The following is a 17240-nucleotide window of genomic DNA, read 5'->3' on the forward strand; positions in this document are numbered from 1 at the left end:
ATCCAGTTTACATAACAAGAGTTGAACTACATAAATCTATGCAATTCAAAAACACCACCAAATTCAACCATTATGCTCTATGGAAGAAGCATTTGCTTTAGTACATTTTGTTCTTTACCTCTGTCTTTGTTTTTCTCCTTTCCTAGTGAATCCAGTTTCTTTCTCAAAGATTTCTTTCTCTTTTGTCCATCTGTAAATATTAAAGGAATGAGAAGTTGTATAAACAAGCATACAAATGATATTTTAAATTAACAATAACTACCTTTGAGCAAAAGTATGAATTCTTGCATATTTCACTCATAATTTGACATTTTTAACAGAGTAGAAAATCCCTGACTTGGTTAACACACATAACCAGAGTCTTGGACCATGCCCTTAAATTTTCTTTCAGTCATAGAGAGTAGAGGAATCTTACCTCCTTCGGGAGTGATTTAGTTTTGACACTTAGATTTATTTCCCTTTACTATTATATGAGTCTCTTCCTATTCTCTGTGTCTATGCAAATCGATGTCCAGCTTGAATTAAATCTCCAGGAGAGGAGAGTCAACAGTAGAGACGGCTTTGACATTCAGGAGCTGGATAAGGAAATGATGGATTTGGGGGGCTACAGAACTCAAGTCTAACTGTCACAGCACTGTTTACTAATTGTGTGACTCTGAACAAGTCTCAATGTCCTCATCTATAAAATGGGAATAACAGTAGCTACACTTCAGGGGGTTGCATGAAAAGTAAATGAAACGATGCATATGACGTGCTTAATGGGAGCCTGGCCGTAGACTCAGATCTACTTTCTTTTTGGGAGTTGCATAGCGTTTCATGGTATGGCTGTACCCACAATTTATTAACCATTCCCCCACTGATGGATATCTGGCTTGTTTCTAATTTTTCACCACACCAAGTAAGGCATAAAGACTTTTAGCACCTGGCACTTGCAACACATGTACTTAATATATCTGGTTAACTTGCCAAATAATAAAGATACCACTCATATCAGTGGGCAGCTGTAATCGAATTCCTGAGATATCATCATAAAATATTGGCATTCATCATTGCCGGAATGCATTTCAGGATTATGCAGCTGTCAACTTAACACGTGGGAGGTGTGAATCAGGAATCCACACTGTGATCAAAGAGGGGAAATTGCAGCCCACACTGCAAGGAAACTCAATTCATGTGTAAAAGGGGGATTAAGAATTGTTTTTTTTAAATAACATACCAAAAACTGTAGCAAAGAAAGAGACTCAGCCCAATAAAATGTGAAAGCAAATCTCCAATATCAGGAAAAGACAGAGCAAGCATTCTTACATAGAAATGAGCATTCCCGCGACCCTCGCGGGGCTGCAGCTGTTCCCAAACCCTCTGACATTTTGGAGGCAACAGCACATCAGAATATAATCAACGGGCACATTCAATCCCTGTTCCCTTTCAAAATGCAAATCAAGATGTCAAAAATGATTCTCCTCTCATGCAAAAGAGATTTTTCTTAACAGTCTTCTCCCTTACGGTCACAAGATTGGACAGGGAACAATTATATAAAGCAACTATAATGCAGCAAAGAGCTATCTAGGTAATTTGACATCTCCAATGTGTAAAAGATGATCTATTTACTAGAGCCTCCCATGACTTACTATGTACACATAGATAACAAATGTACTAACTACACAGGAGTCTAATCTGTTCTCCAAAGAGGACTGACAGAGCTTTTACTTTGTAACACTTTGTTCATCATTGCTTCATACCATGGTATCTATTTGACAGTAACAAAATTGGCTTTCTTTAAAACATCCTCTAATTCCCACATTTTAATAGATGACCCAGCAGAATAAGTAAGCCATGTGCTAAAGCTTAAGAGAAGTATTTTCATAACCAATGGGCAGAGCCTAAAATTCAAACAAGTTGTCAAAGAACCAGAACACATACAGGATAGGGGGCATCTTCCTTTAAGGTAGAAGGATTTTTAAAAACTCTTTTAAATTATAAAATGTACCCTATATGTCAATATGTATAAATATAAATGTACAGTTTACATAATAATTAGAAGACAAACTCCCACACAACCAACAGCTGAGCTAAGCTATAGACTCTTGGGGGTGCTCAAGGAACCCCCTGTGTGTCTCCCTTCTGCTCCCCTTGGGACATTGCTGCTCTTTTTTGATAACCAATTATATCCCTTTCTATACAGTTTTAATGTCTATGTATGTGTGATAGTTTGAAGTTATATGCACCCCAGAAAAGATCATGTTCAGAAAAGATAAGCTAATCCATTCCTGTGGGTGTAGACTTATTGTAGGTGGAACCTTTTGATTAGGTTATTTCAGTTGAGGTGTGCCCTAGGGTGGGGCCTAATCCTCTTACTGGAGTCCTTTATAAGAGGATAAAAGCCACAGAGAAGCTAAGAGATTAAATTCAGGGAAGCACCCAGAAAAGACACAGAAGCGGAGAAAGGAAGCCACAGACGGAGAAGCCAGAAGCTGAAAGCAATGAAACCGGGGAGAGAGGGACCAGCAGACATCACCAGGTGCCTGGCCAGGTGACAGAGGAGTCCAGATCGCCAGCAGCCTTTCTTCAGGAAGAAGGTATCATCCTGTTGATGCCTTAACTTGGCCATTTTTCACAGCCTAAGAACTGTAAGCTTGTAAGTTAATAAATCCCTACTGTAAAAGCCAACCCATTTCTGGTATATTACATTTCGGCAGCTTTAGCAAACCAAAATAGTGTGCATTTATAAAGAGTATAATTTTGTTTTCCCTGTTTTTGACTTTACTTAGATAGAATCACACTGTAGATATTCTTTCTTGACTTGTTCATTTCACCGACACTTTGTGAGATTCATCTTTTTGGGGTAGGTAGTTGTAGGTCATTCATTTTGATTGCTATGCAGTATTGTATTGTATGAATATACTACAGTTAATTTATCCACTGAGCTGTTGATGAAAATATGAGTTGTTTCTAGCTTCAGGCCATTGGGTACAATGTTTATGAACAATTCTGTTCACGTCTCCCTCTCTCTCTCTCTCTCTCTCTCTTTCTCTCTCTCTTTACACATTTTGGCTATGTTAATTAAATGACATTAAATAGTTTTAAGTTTCAACTACTGAACAGCACTTTGAATGGTGAAGACACCGAATATATTGTCATACTTGAATGCTTTTCTTTCAAAACCCAATTCCAGTCCTTAAATATATCACAAAACAGCCTTAAAAGAAGTGACATATTTTCTACAGTACTTAAGATACTCAAACCAGAACTGAAAAGCAGTCTAACAGAAACAAGGACGAGTCTTCATAGCTGTATGATTTCAGCAGTCCTTTAAAGCTGCATGATGGACTGAAACATTATATCACAACAGGGACAAAACCTACACAATAGCACCATACTAAGCAAAAATGCTTTACACCCAAAGAAATAAAATAGGTTACAAAACACAGAGAATTTAGCAGGCAAACCTGTATTACAGGCAACATTTTAAATCATCATTTTTGAGCCACTGCAACTATTTAAAACATCGAAAACAAATACAAAAATTACTATCTTATTGATGTGATTTTTCTGTCTTTAAATCTTTGTTAAAGCTTGATGTTTTACTCAAATTACGTATTATACAGCTAAAATGTCAAGTGCAAAAAGGGTGTGCAAAGTGGTCCAAGTTTTATTGCAGACTCTCATTTCCAGTTAATCCTTCCACGTATTAGTCTTTAAGTAACAGTCTCATCCATGGAGCTCACGTCTCTTCATATACGCGTGCAAGAGTTTCTCTGAGGCCGGGATTCTAAGTGTGCTCCCCAACCAGCAGCAGCAGCATCACCTGGGAACTTGCTGGGGACATAAATTCTAGGGCCCCAACCTGCTGAATCAGTTCCCCAAGCCCTCCAGGCACTGTCAGTTCACCTGCAAGTCTGAGAACCACCTCCCTAGGGTAGATACCTGGGAGCTGCCTCACTGGGGCAGGACGTAGGCAGCCTTAGGCTTTATTAGGCAACATCAAACTGTTTTCAAAGTAGTTTTGCTAATTTACATTCCTCCCAGCATGAGGGTTTACATAGTCCCACAAGGATAATATGTACTTCAAATCCCAGAGGATATCTCGAAATCTCTTTATAGGAAAAAATGTGGTCTTGGTGGATACTGGTTGACCATAAAATAATTCTTAACTATTTACAACGATTATTATCTTTTCCTCTTAATTAGATAGAGGTCCATGTTATGAATAGGCAACTTTGAAATGCTGGATGATGTGAAATGAGTGTTCTGTTCCCACAGAGCACAGAAAACCTGTGCAAGGGGCAGCTGTACTACGTGTTTCCACGCCATACAGAACAGTTCAATTCCTCAGATGGCAATAAGTGTGATGAATTCTATATTGTCTTTTAAAGCGATTCCAGCTACCCACTTATCAATCAACAACACAGGGATATGTTTTTATAGTGTAAATAGCGATGAGCACACACTTGCTAAACGTCTCCCAGCAGGTATACTGCCTTCAAGCCAACAGGGACCTGTGGGGAGAACTTGGCTAATGCGTCCTGAAGGACAGCATCTTCTAGCAAGGACTTGGGGAGCATCCGCTCTGCGCCCCTCCTTCACCGTGGAGGACTTCATTCACGGGTCAGGAGAGGACCGCCTCCTAGAAGGGGGACCCTACAGACACACATATCTGGACAGCAGAAGGCGAGGCAGTGAGCCTTCCATGTTCTGGTGAACCCAAAGCAAAAAAACATCGGGCAGGGGGTGGTTAACCTGGGAGTCTTCTGATGGGGGGTTGGGCACACCACACAGGACCTTCGGGAGCGTGGAAAACAGGAAGTCGTGAGGCTGCTCCTCTAGGACATGCTTTCCATGGACTCTTTGGCTGTTGGGTGGAATTCTGTTTGAAGTGGCTGGTTTGTCTCCCTAGTTAGACTAGAATCAAAGCGCGTCTCCCACGGTTTGTCTCCCTCCAAGTGAATAGAACGGGGTGGGGCAGGGGCGAGGGCTTGGAGGCACTATCCAAGGCCAAGGTCAGATGGAAGTTTTGGGCTGGGACTGAGAGAACCCAGGACCAATGAAGTACATACTCCCTAATTTTAAGGTGATCAGATACAGACAATGCAGGTGATAAAACAATATTTTCCATATTAAATTGATTCTAGAGGAAGCAATAATAAAAACATTGTTTGAGGAAAGGCTCGTTTTTGGTGATGGAGGGAAGAGTAGGGTTACCTTTGGGCAATGGATATTACCTGAAAGGGGGCATGAGGGAGCAAGCCTTCCAGGGCGTTCTGTCTTGTTCTGGTTGGGGATTACATGAGAGATACATATTAAAAAAACATCGAGCTGTATCTGTGCACATTCAAATTTGTGCACATTACTGTATTATTTTATTCCTCAATAAAAATAAGATGAAGACATCATTTTGAACCCCAGCAAGAAAGTTTTGCCTACAGTTTCTTGTGTGTTTAACTTCTCTACATACCTGAATTCCTAAGGTCTCATCCAACCATCACAACATCCCTGGGACAGACGCACAGAACAGTGATGAAGCCCTAACGTTTATTGAGCTTATACTAGGATCCAGGCGTGGGGCTAAGTGCTTGGTACCTGCGACCTCATCACATCCTCCTGGCATTCTGTGAGGACTACACTAACACTCTTCCCATTTCACAGAAGGGGAGGCCAAGGCTAGAAGACGTTAAGTAATGTGTCCAAGATCACAAGTTGGGTAGGTGAAAAAAAAAGTTGGAAGTGGTGGATTCAGAACTTGCACCCAGGATTACCCCACATGAAAACTGGTGGTCTCAACCTCTGTCTATGCCGTAGAGAAGGAAACACGGCACCTATTTGAGAAACCTTAAGGACCAGATATACAGATTGACATGCCCAAGGAAATACTGACTTAGAGAGGAAGGGGGAAGAGAAATCAACAATTCTTAAGCTCTAAATAGGCACCAAGACCAGTGTAAGTAGTGTTCATGTCCATGATATTATTTAATACACATCAGCACATCCTGAGGTTGATTTTTGATGCATCCATTCTACAGTTGAGGGGAATGAAAGACAGAGAATTAAAGAAAATTGTACAGAATCACAGAACCAGTATGTGGTATGGCTGGGTATATTAGTTAGGGTTCTCTAGGGAAACAGAATCAAGAGATATCTATAAATATAAGATTTATAAAAGTGTCTCACTCAAATGTGGGTATGCATGAGTCCGTAGGGCAGGCAACAAACTGGCAACTCCAATGAAGATGCTCAATGAACTCCTCAGGCAATGGACTGGCAACTTCAATGAACGTGTTCGATGAACTCCTCAGGAAACGAACTGGTAACTTCACTGGTCAGCCAAAGAAGAAGTGAAGGTCCACTATCTGTCTCGCTTAAATGTCTTCAACTGATTGGATTAAATCCAGCTGATTGCATTCTCTCATAGTGGAAGACACACCCTTCATCAAGGTCATCAGTCACAGTAGCAGCCAATCGACTGATGATTTAACAAACCAGCCTTCTGATTTATCAAGCAGCCTCAGCAATGGTTAGGTCAGTGCTTGCTTGACCAGACACCTGGGTACCATCACCTGGCCAAGTTGACACATGAACCTAACCATCACACTGGGATTCAAATCCAATTCCAAGCTCTTCCCAATAAACCCTTCGGTGTCTTGAGCAGTATGGCTGGTAGCAGAACCCAGATGCCCATGACGAGAAGTTGAAAGTCACTGCTTTAAGGTCATCAGGCCTCGGTAGCATGAGAGACGGTTCTAGACTCTCCTGTCTGGAAACTGTTTGTACACAAATGGATGTCCATTTGGACTCTGCCCTCCCAGAGGACACTAAGGCTTGTTCCTGGGACTCCAGGTAGTCATGGGGAATGAGCATAAACAGCTGAAATTCATGGGTACAACCAAATACGGGGACATGGCAGCAACATTCAAGCCCTTTTAAACCTTGTGACTCACAGAGCTCAACAATGATTACATTACTAGAAAGGAGAAGAGACTGTCTGCTCTGGGAAATAAAATGGAAAAAAAAAGTTACTCACTGTCTGCTGTGGAGAAGGCCCTTTTCTAGTGCTGCTGTAGACACAGGCAAAGAACTAGCCCAGGGGTTGCAAAATGTCCATACCCAACCCCTGCTATTCAGGAGGTAAGTAGCCCACACGGTGATTCATAAAAACTTGAGCCCTAATGTGAAATCTTGGCAATTTCCCGCAGGCATTGGGATTTACCATCCCTTGTGAAAGGCCAAAGAGCTGGCAGCACTGGGCTCCATCTTCCTTACACATACCCAGGCCCACCTAGACACCAAAACCCAGGTCACTGTGCTCATTTCTTTTACCTGGCAAGCCTTGGAGTTAGTAACCTCCATTCTAGCCTAAAAGGAACATTCCAGCTTGTTTCTGGTCTTCAAAAAAAAAAAAAAAAGTCCGGCTGAGAAAAGTCTGGAGGAATGCTTTTTGGTACCACCCACTCAACCCCGCCTTTCCCAACCACAGCTGCCTCTCTATTTACTTGAACCAGAAAAATAGACTCCCAAAGAGAGCAAACCAAAGGGATTCACAGGCAATGGGGGGGGGGGGGTGGGAGTGGGGCTGCTCAGTTAAAAAGTGAGGGAAAAAAATGACATAAAAAGAGACACTTGGGTGGCAGAATGGGAAGTGACCCTTTAGAAACTGCGTATATTCTATGCCAGGGTTTCCCAGCCTCAGCCCTTTGCCTTTGGGACTAGAACATTCTCTAGCTGTCCTGTGCCCTGTAGGATGTGCAGCAGCATCCCTGGGCTCTACCCACTAGGTGCCAGCAGCACCCCTCCCCCACCCCCATGTGTCAACCAATAACGTCTCCACCCATTTTCATGGCTCCATACATAACCCTGCCTAGACAGCAGCCCTGAGCTCACACCATGGGAATTCCAAATGACAAAACATTCACATTTCCACACTTGCCACGATGCTCAATTTATATCCAATCTCAGTTTCTGATTTAACTAGAGTAATATAAAAGGTTTACAAATTGTTGAGCCTTATATACCAGGTTGGATTCTCGACACAATAACATTTCCTTCAATTTACAAAGAAATGAGAGTCTACCTAAGGTTATCTTTCTACCAACTTCCTAAGACTACAGGTGGGGGATAAAGCAAGTTCAATTTCTTTGTATAAGTGGTTTTCTCCTCTTAGGGGGTCAAGGAAGTCTGGAACAGCATCTGGTGATAAAGAATTATGAGAATGGATATTGTTTAGCATGTAGGGAAGACTCAGCTCCCACTTCATCCTTTCCTATTAGTTAGAGAACTAAACATGGTGGACAAAGACTGACTGGCTTGCCCTCCTTGGGTCAGAACAAAGATTCAACAAGAAACTCTAGGAAGACAGTTTTGCCAGCAAATGGAACTATTCTGCAATGAATGAGCTACCTCAAAAGAGACTGTTCACTGTGACTTCCCTCTTGGTTGCATGCTGTCTGTCTGCCTGTCTGTCTGTCTCTGGCATCACTCATTCTGGGGGAAGCCATGCCATGAGCAACCCTATGGAAGTCTACATGGTAAGGAAATGAGCCTCCAGCCAACAGCCACATGAGTGACCTTGGCAGCGGATCCTCCAGCCCCCATCAAGCCCTCAGATGGCTGCAGCCCCAGGCGACAGGTGGACTGCAACCTCAGGAGAGGCCCTGGGCCAGAACCACCCAGCTAAACCACTCCCAGAAGGTGTGCAGGAGAATCAGTGCTCTGTTGTTAGAAACAGAAAAAATGCCAGCTAAATGCAATGGGGGATCCTGGAACAGAAAAAGACATTCTTGGAAAAACTAGTGAAATCAGAATGAACTCTGGAGTAGTTGACAGTAACATAGTAATGTTAGTTTCTTAGTTGTGACAAATGTACTGAGGTCATGTAAGACATTAGCATTAGGGACACCAGGGGAAAGGCATAAAGCAATTCTGCACTATCTTTACAACTTTTCTGTGAATCTAAAATTATTCCAAGATTAAAGTTTATTTCCCCCAACCCCCAACAAAAGCCCTTTCTCCCAGGTACCAGATGTACTCAAGCAAAGGTTGGAAAGTCCTTTGCCAAGCATCTTGGAAAATGGAGGCTTGCCTTGCAGGAGTGGGTGAGTGAGGTGACCAAGCCTTCTTCTCCACGGGGTCTAAGACCTTGTCCCTGGTACCCTGCACAGTCTGTTAGATGTGAACATCTTCTGAGAGGCTGTTTATAGTGTCATCTTAGGGAGCCAATTCAAACATAACGTGACAAACCACTGAACATAAGATTCCTTCTCCCTGTTGCAACCCCCACCAAAGAGAAAAATGAAAAGCCAAAAACTCTGGTCAAGCTCTGTTTGGCTGTCTGAAGTTTCTGACCTGGGGAAAAGTCACCCTCTCCTGAGTTCACTCATCAGCCATGCCCCAACTGTAATCACGTCAGCTTCCCTCCACCTTACAAAGGACCTTTCAATCCATGTCCTCCTTTCCTTTCCTGTTGCCGCACCCACCACTAACTTAGTCCAGGATCTATTACCTGGATTATCTGCACAGCCCACCTGTTCTAGTTTGCTAATACTGCAGAATGCAAAACACCAGAGATGGATAGGCTTTTATAAAACGGGGGTTTATTTCGCTACACAGTTACAGTCTTAAGGCCACAAAGTGTCCAAGGTAACACCCCAGCAATTGGGTACCTTCACCGGAGGATGGCCAATGGTGTCCGGAAAACCTCTGCTAGCTAGGAAGGCAGCTGGCGTCTGCTCCAAAGCTCTGGCCTCAAAATGGCTTTCTCCCAGGATGTTCCTCTCTAGCAAGCTTGCTCCTCTTCAAAACATCACTCACAGTTGCACTCAGTTCCCTCTCTTTGAGTCAGCTCATTTATATGGCGCCACTGATCAAGTCCCACCCTGAATGGGTGGGGTCACGCCTCCATGGGAATATCTCATCAGAGTCATCACCCACAGCTGGGTGGGGCACATTCCAAGCAAATCTAACCAGCACCAAAACGTCTGCCCCACAAGACCACAAAGATAATGGCATTTGGGGGACACAATATGTTCAAACCGGCACACCACCCAAAGGTGCCCTACGAACCAGTGGCAGAACTAGGCACTCAGTCAATACTCGGTAAGCGTTTTTTGAATAAAGGGGCAATGAACTCTTGAGAGCTCTTTCCTGTTATGATTTCCTAACTTCTGTTAGCTAAGAAAATGGGGACTTTACCTTAAAAGGTTGTGTGAATAAAACTGTTTTAATAAAAAAATAAAAAAATTAAAATAAATAACAAAGGTTACTAAGTCTAGAGGAAGAAAAAAGCTGCATTTATTTGGTGTTCTGTGTGACTCATGCCTCTTGACCAATTAAAAGGCAGTAAAAGCGAGTTTGTTTTACAACTAAAGTTTACTTTTGCATGATTTAAAAGGGAATTATCAAGAAGCTAAATTATATAAAGCTCAGAGATCAACCTCAAGTAGGATGAATGCTGAATAACTTTTCTTGTCAACTGAAAAAGAATATGCTCTATTTTCCCTGAGAATATGGAATCTTCAATAATGCTCATTTGTATTTATTCAGAGAATATGAAAAATCTAAGGGTGTCCAGAGGACATTTTACTAACAAAAGGTTCCAAAGAAGAGTACCTTCTTTTTTCTTACTACACATGCTGTGACTATGAAATTCTGCTCTCCGAAGTACTTCTGAAACAGAGAGAATTGGGAGTTCAACTTTATGGCAAGAAGGGAACTGACTCACGAGTCGGAGTTTCTGATTTGGCTGAAAGTACTGAAATCATCTCCTGTTCACAACTCCCTGATCTGAAAGAAAACATGCATTTAGGTTATTATAAAACATCCATTTCCATTTTGTCTGCTATACACGCATACCATGTTTGCTGGAAAGGGAGCAGATGGCTAAGAGGCTTGACAGGTTTTGTTTTTATGGCCTTGGTGATGTTTTCATAGGTGGCTGATTAGATTGTCTTAAGATTCCTCCTAAATCTTAGTGTTTATGAAATCTGAGCTACTCTTTGAGTTTCCATCATTTTTCAGTAGTAGTAAAAAAAAATACAATTTGAACTTCAGTTAGGTCATGAAACTGCTTCTATAAGATATTCAAAAACCTCAAAATAGTTACATATTTTATGAGTTATCCTTGGGCAGCAATATCATCAATATCTATGTAGATCTAGAGAAAGATATGCTAGGCCAGGCTTGACTTGGTGAAGCTAGGTGTGTGGGGAAGTGGGGTTCTACTCTACGTGGTCATTTGGCACCAGGCTGACAGATGTCCTATCATCTTGGAGCTGCACCATCTGGAACAGATGGCCTCCATGGCTCCTATAGCAAGGGAGGAGAGAGAACTAGAGGGTGACACACTGGCTCTTAAATGTTTTGGTCCAGAAGGGTCACATGTCATTTCTACTCATATTACATTGACCAGACAAGACCTTTGTTCCCACCCAGGTACCAGGAAATATGGGGAAGCACACGGATAATGAGCAAATAGAAAATATTTGTGTTATACTATTAAACAAGATCCTTTGCAAGTACAAAGATCTTGATCAATATCTGGAGTAAGGTTCAGATAGTTGTTCATAATCTCAATCTCCAAAAATATTGTTCATTCTGACCAAAAAACTAAAGTGTGACATAAAAATAGAACAAAATGCATGCATTCATTCATTAGACAAATATTTGAGTATCTACTTGATGCCAGCAAAGTTCCAGGAGCTGGAGATTATAAAAATACAAAAAACAGGCTGATAAATTTTAAGGGAATAGACAGAAAATAAACAAACAGTAAATATACGGTATGTCAGATTTTGATCAGTATCACATCATTTATTCTTTTGTGTTCGAATTGCTTTTTAAAAAAATTTATTTCTCTTAAAAAGTTTTTCATAGGGTGAAATAATTGAATAGCACAACCCTTTGCAAAAGGAGAGATATTTCATCTGTGCATCTTCTATTATCTTCTCATTGCTAGAATCATAATGGAAACTGGATCTTCTACTCACAATTTCTGAATGTCCAGCATGGCTGGTTCAGTTCTAAGCATGGGTGCCTGTCAAGATACTTGGGTACCGTACCAGTTTGATATATTATGTCCCCCAGAAAAAGCCATGTTCTTTGATGTAATCTTGTGGGGACAGACATATTAGCGGGGATTAAGTTGGAACGTTTGAATTAGGTTGTTACCATGGAGTGCACCCCACCCAACTGTGGGTGATAACTCTGATTGGATAATTTCCATGGAGGTGTGGCCCCACCCATTCAGCATGGGCCTTGATTAGTTTACTGGAACACTATATAAGCCCAGACAGAAGGAGCGAGCTTGCTACAGCCAAGAGGGACACCTTGAAGAATGCACGGAAACTGAGAGAGTAGCTGCAGATGAGAGACAGTTTGAAGATGGCCATTGAAAGCAGACTCTTGCTCCAGAGAAGCTAAGAGAGGACAAATGACCCAAGAACAACCAAGAGTGACATTTTGAAGAGGACCTGCAGCCTAGAGAGGAACGTCCTAGGAGACAGCCATTTTGAAACCAGAACTTGGAGCAGATGCCAGCCACATGCCTTCCCAGATAACAGAGGTTTTCTGGATGCCATTGGCCATCCTCCAGTGAAGGTACCCGATGGTTGATGTGTTACCTTGGACACTTTATGGCCTGAAGACTGTAACTGTGTAACCAAATAACCCCCCTTTATAAAAGCCAATCCATTTCTGGTGTTTTGTGAAAAGGCAGCATTAGCAAACCAGAACAGGTACTAAGGAACTAAGGTTTGTCTCAGAGAAGGTTTATCATAACTAGTAAATGTTGCCTTGCTGGGCCAATTTAAGTCACACTGACAGGACTAATCAGAGGAAAGCACCAGATATGGAGCATGGGCACAAGGAATGAACCCTAAGTGCCAGGAGCCATTCATAATATTTTTACTTCTTTAACAAAACTCCTGCTCCAAACTGGAAATAAAATATCTGGTTTAATCTTTTTTTTAACTTATTTTTGGAAGATCTGTCTTCAGAACCCTCTGAAGGGGAAGTAAATGAGACTAAAGAATACATGTTAGTTTTAGTAAAGGATAAAATACAGTTTTAGTAAAAAAATTTTACAGACCATCCACAATTATATAGTCTTACATAATTCACATTTTTATAAATATTTTATATTTTATCTTAAAACATTTTGGTTTATAAGCACAAGCATGAGAGCTTGAAAAGTAAACAGATTTCTGTATTAATCAGGGTCCTTGGATGGAAAGGACAAATACCATGTCTGGGTAACTGTTTTAGTTTCCTGGCTGCTAAAGCAAATACCATACAAGATTAACAACAGGAATTGATTGGATCAAGGTTTCAGAGGCTAGAAGGTTTGCTTCCTCCCCGAGTTGGTATCATCTGGCTGGCTGGCAATCTTTGGGGTTCCTTGGCTTCTCCATCACATGGTGATGCACATGGTGTTCTCTTCTCCTTTCTCTTCTGGGTTCTGTTGACTTCTGGGTTTTACTGACTTGTAGCTTCTGGCCTCTCCCCATGGCTTCTCTCTGTGGCCTTCTCAATAAGGCACCCAGTAATGGAATGAAGACCCATCCTGATTCAGTTGGTCGCACCTTAATTGACGTAATCCTCATCAAATGGTCCTATTTACAATGGGTTCACACCTACAGGGATGGACTAAGATTAAGAACCTGTTTTTATGGGGTATATAACTCCAAGCCCCACAATAACTTAAGAATAGAAGTAATTTACTGGAAGGATATTGGAGAGCTTGCAAAAGTGATGGAAAGCTAGAGAACCTTGGAAAACAAACAGGGACTGAAGGAACCCGGGCAGCCAAAACTCCAGTCAAAATCACGCCCCAGGAAAAGTCGGGCTGGACAGTGGAGCCAGTTACTGCCATCCCCATCTTCATTGGAATGAATTCAAAACTGCCCCTGCTACTTGAGCTGTCTGTACCATATTCAAAGTCCATCCCAAGGAAAGGGAGAAAAAGGAGCTTTGACAGAAGGGAGGAAGTTGCTACCCAGATAAATGGCCAACACTTCTAGGCAGGGAATGAGGCAGCAAGTCCAGAATGGGGGGCCAACAGGACTAATGCAATGCTCCGGCCTAAGAGTTGAACTGGGATGAACCCCAGAGATTTAGGAGGGGAGCCAAAGCAGGGATCTCTTCTCCATTCTAAAGCAAGTGTTCTCTGTCCAGGGATGTTATGCCATAGAACATGATGAGTTTCCTTGGCCTGTGAACGTTACTGGGGCTTGGGGATATTATTGACAATTATTGGTTTAAATGCCCATCTTCTCCCTAGAAAGGGGGTCCATCCAGCCATCGGGCATTGACTATGCACACACTCGAGGCTAGGTGCTAGGGACCCAGATGAACGGACACTACCTCTGCCTTTGAGAAACTTGGAGTTTAGTGCTAGAGACAGACGTGTGGAAAAATAATTAAAGCAAAATGAAAAAGTGTTCAGTGTGGCATTCACTGGGTGGTAGGGGAGAAGAGAGAAGGCTACCTCAACTCTGCTTATGAAGACTAATGTTTGAGTTCGGCAATCAGGACAAGGGGCATTTAACTTGTTACCCTTCTCAGGGGCCTTTGAGTTTTGGTGGGGGGTTCCTTTCACTAAATCAAATAGTGATTGCTTCACCTAGGAAATCGTCTCTTCCAGACTATCCTGAGCTCCCTTAATGTTTTATTCCTAGTAGACTAAAACATTATCAAGCAAGCACTCTAATGGTGAAAAAAAAGATGAGAAAATTGCAAATTCAGGAGTAGATTGACAGTTTCTTAAATAGGAAGCAGGGTTCAAGAAACTGGCAAATAGGAATTCTGGAAGAAAATAATCTACTTGGAAAAAGTGAGAAACAATGTATTCAAGCCAAACTGGCTCCATCATTCAGTCAACTTTGGACAGCAGTAAGAATATGTATTCATGTCATTTTCAGGAAATCTTCTAAACTATAGACACTGAAGTTTGTTTTTTTTTCCCCAGTTTCCAGAGGCTTTATTGGTAAATCCACTTTAAAAAAGAATGATCAGGTGGGGGAAGAAGATAGCGGCATAGAGAGGAATGGAAGCTAGTTTGTCCCCCTGGGACAACTAATAAACAACCAGGAATAACTAGTAAATAATCTGGAATAACTGCAGGGGGACAATCGTGACTGTCCACTCATCATACGCCAACTTGAATTGGGAGGAATGCCCGAGATCGCAGCATAAAATCTGTAAGTAAAAACTGTGGATCCAAGCCGGGAGCCGCTGTCCCCCACGGCCCGAAGTGCAAAGCCTCGTGGTGCTAGAGAGCAGCACTCTCCAAGCAAGCAAATATAGCTTAGCTGAGCTCCAACTGGTGTTTTAATTAACAAGCATGGACTGCTCAATACAAGATACGAATCCCCAACAAGCAGACAGAGGCTTTTGGTGACGACTGACCTTGGAGAGCTGGAGGGTGGCCGCGGACTGGCCCTGAAGGGGGCTTTCTGTCCCTTTTTCAGCTCAGTGGAGAAAGACTCAGCCATTTTCAGTTCCCAGTGCTCTGACCCAGAAAGGGGGGAGATAGCACAGGCAGAGAGACTATTCAAATGTAAATGACCTCTCCCTAGGGGGTGTATCTTCCCTAAGAGGAAGAAGGTGGTGCCAAGCTCTACTACCCTCCTTCCATTCAGAACTAGGCCCCGGAGCCTGGGGGAAAACAGTCACGGGCCACACCTCCTTACACCAGTCGGGAGCTACAGGCTGACAGGTGCCACCTACTGGGCAGAAAAACACAGTCACCTGAGGCCTCACAGGGTGTATCAGTCTTCTAAGACACCCTCAGGGAAACCGGATACAATTGCCTCCTTCTAGACCTGAGCACGTTCTGGTCAGGGAAAACCTGATTGGGGTAACCAAGGAAACCAGATGCCTAGACAACAGAAAACTACAACCTACACTAAGTAAAACGAAGTTATGGCCCAGTCAAAGGAACAAACTTACACTTCAACTGAGATACAGGAATTTAAACAGCTAATACTAAATCAATTCAAAAAGTTTACAGAAGATATGGCAAAAGAGATGAAGCGTATAATGAAAACACTGGGCATACATAAGGTAGAAATAGAACGCTCGAAAAAACAAACTGGCAGAATCTATGGAAATGAAAGGAACAACACAAGAGATGAAAGACACAATGGAAACATACAACAGCAGATCTCAAGAGGCAAAAGAAAACACTCAGGAACTGGAGAACAAGGTACCTGAAAGCCTCCACACAAAAGAATAGATAGAGAAAAGAATGGAAAAATATGAGCAACGTCTCTGGGAATTGAAGGACAACACGAAACACAGGAATGTACAAGTCATTGGTGTCCCAGAAGGAGAAGAGAAGGGAAAAGGGGCAGAAGCAATAACAGAGGAAATAATCAATGAAAATTTCCCATCTCTTATGAAACACACAAAATTATGGATCCAAGAAGCGCAGCATACCCCAAATAGAGTAGATCTGAATAGGCCACACCAAGACACTTAATGATCAGATTATCAAACATCAAAGATAAAGAGAGAATCCTGAAAGCAGCAAGAGAAAAGTGATCCATCACATACAAAGGAAGCTTGATAAGACTATGTGTGGATTTCTAAAAAGAAACCATGGAGGCAAGAAGGAAGTGGGGTGATATATTTAAGATACTGAAAGAGAAAAACCACCAACCAAGAATCCTACATCTGGCAAAACTGTCCTTCAAATACAAGGGAGAGCTTAAAATAGTCTGACAAACAGACAATGACAGAGTTTGTGAACAAGATACCTGCTCTACAGGAAACACTAAAGGAAGCACTGCAGACAGAAAGGAAAAGACAGGAGTGAGAAGTTTGGAAAACAATTTTGGGAGACAGTAGCACAGCAATTTAAGTACACCGAACAAAGATGACTGTGAGCATGGTTGAAAGAGGAAGGTTAGGACCATATGGGACACCGGAATGAAAGAAGAAAGATAAAGACTGGGACTGTATAACTCGTGAAACCTAGGGTGCTCAAGGATTGTAATAAAAGGTACAAATATGTTTTTTACATGAGGTAGAACAAATGAATGTCAACATTGCAAGGTGTTAAAAATAGGGTGGGATTGGGGGGAGGAAAATACAATCAATGTAAACTAGAAACTGTAATTAACAGAAACATTGTATTATGCTTCCTTTACTATAACAAAGGCAATATATCAAAGCTAAATGCATATCAGGGGGTGGGGGGGACATAGGGGAAGGGTATGGGACTCCTGGCATTGGTGATGTTGTCGGACTCTATT

At 42.1% G+C, this 17240-nt stretch overlaps 1 protein-coding gene across 1 annotated transcript in view; it reads right to left on the reverse strand.

Moving 5' to 3' along the window:
• Nucleotides 1-17240, reverse strand: part of ARHGAP6 (Rho GTPase activating protein 6) — a 550852-nt gene that overhangs the window by 46703 nt on the left and 486909 nt on the right. The window contains exon 3 of the mRNA XM_037822077.1: nucleotides 119-190. Within this exon, the coding sequence (XP_037678005.1) occupies nucleotides 119-190 (72 nt within the window). The remainder of the gene's footprint in view (nucleotides 1-118; nucleotides 191-17240) is intronic.

The sequence above is a fragment of the Choloepus didactylus genome, chromosome X (assembly GCF_015220235.1).
Source record: "Choloepus didactylus isolate mChoDid1 chromosome X, mChoDid1.pri, whole genome shotgun sequence".
In the NCBI taxonomy this organism is placed as follows: domain Eukaryota; kingdom Metazoa; phylum Chordata; class Mammalia; order Pilosa; family Megalonychidae; genus Choloepus; species Choloepus didactylus.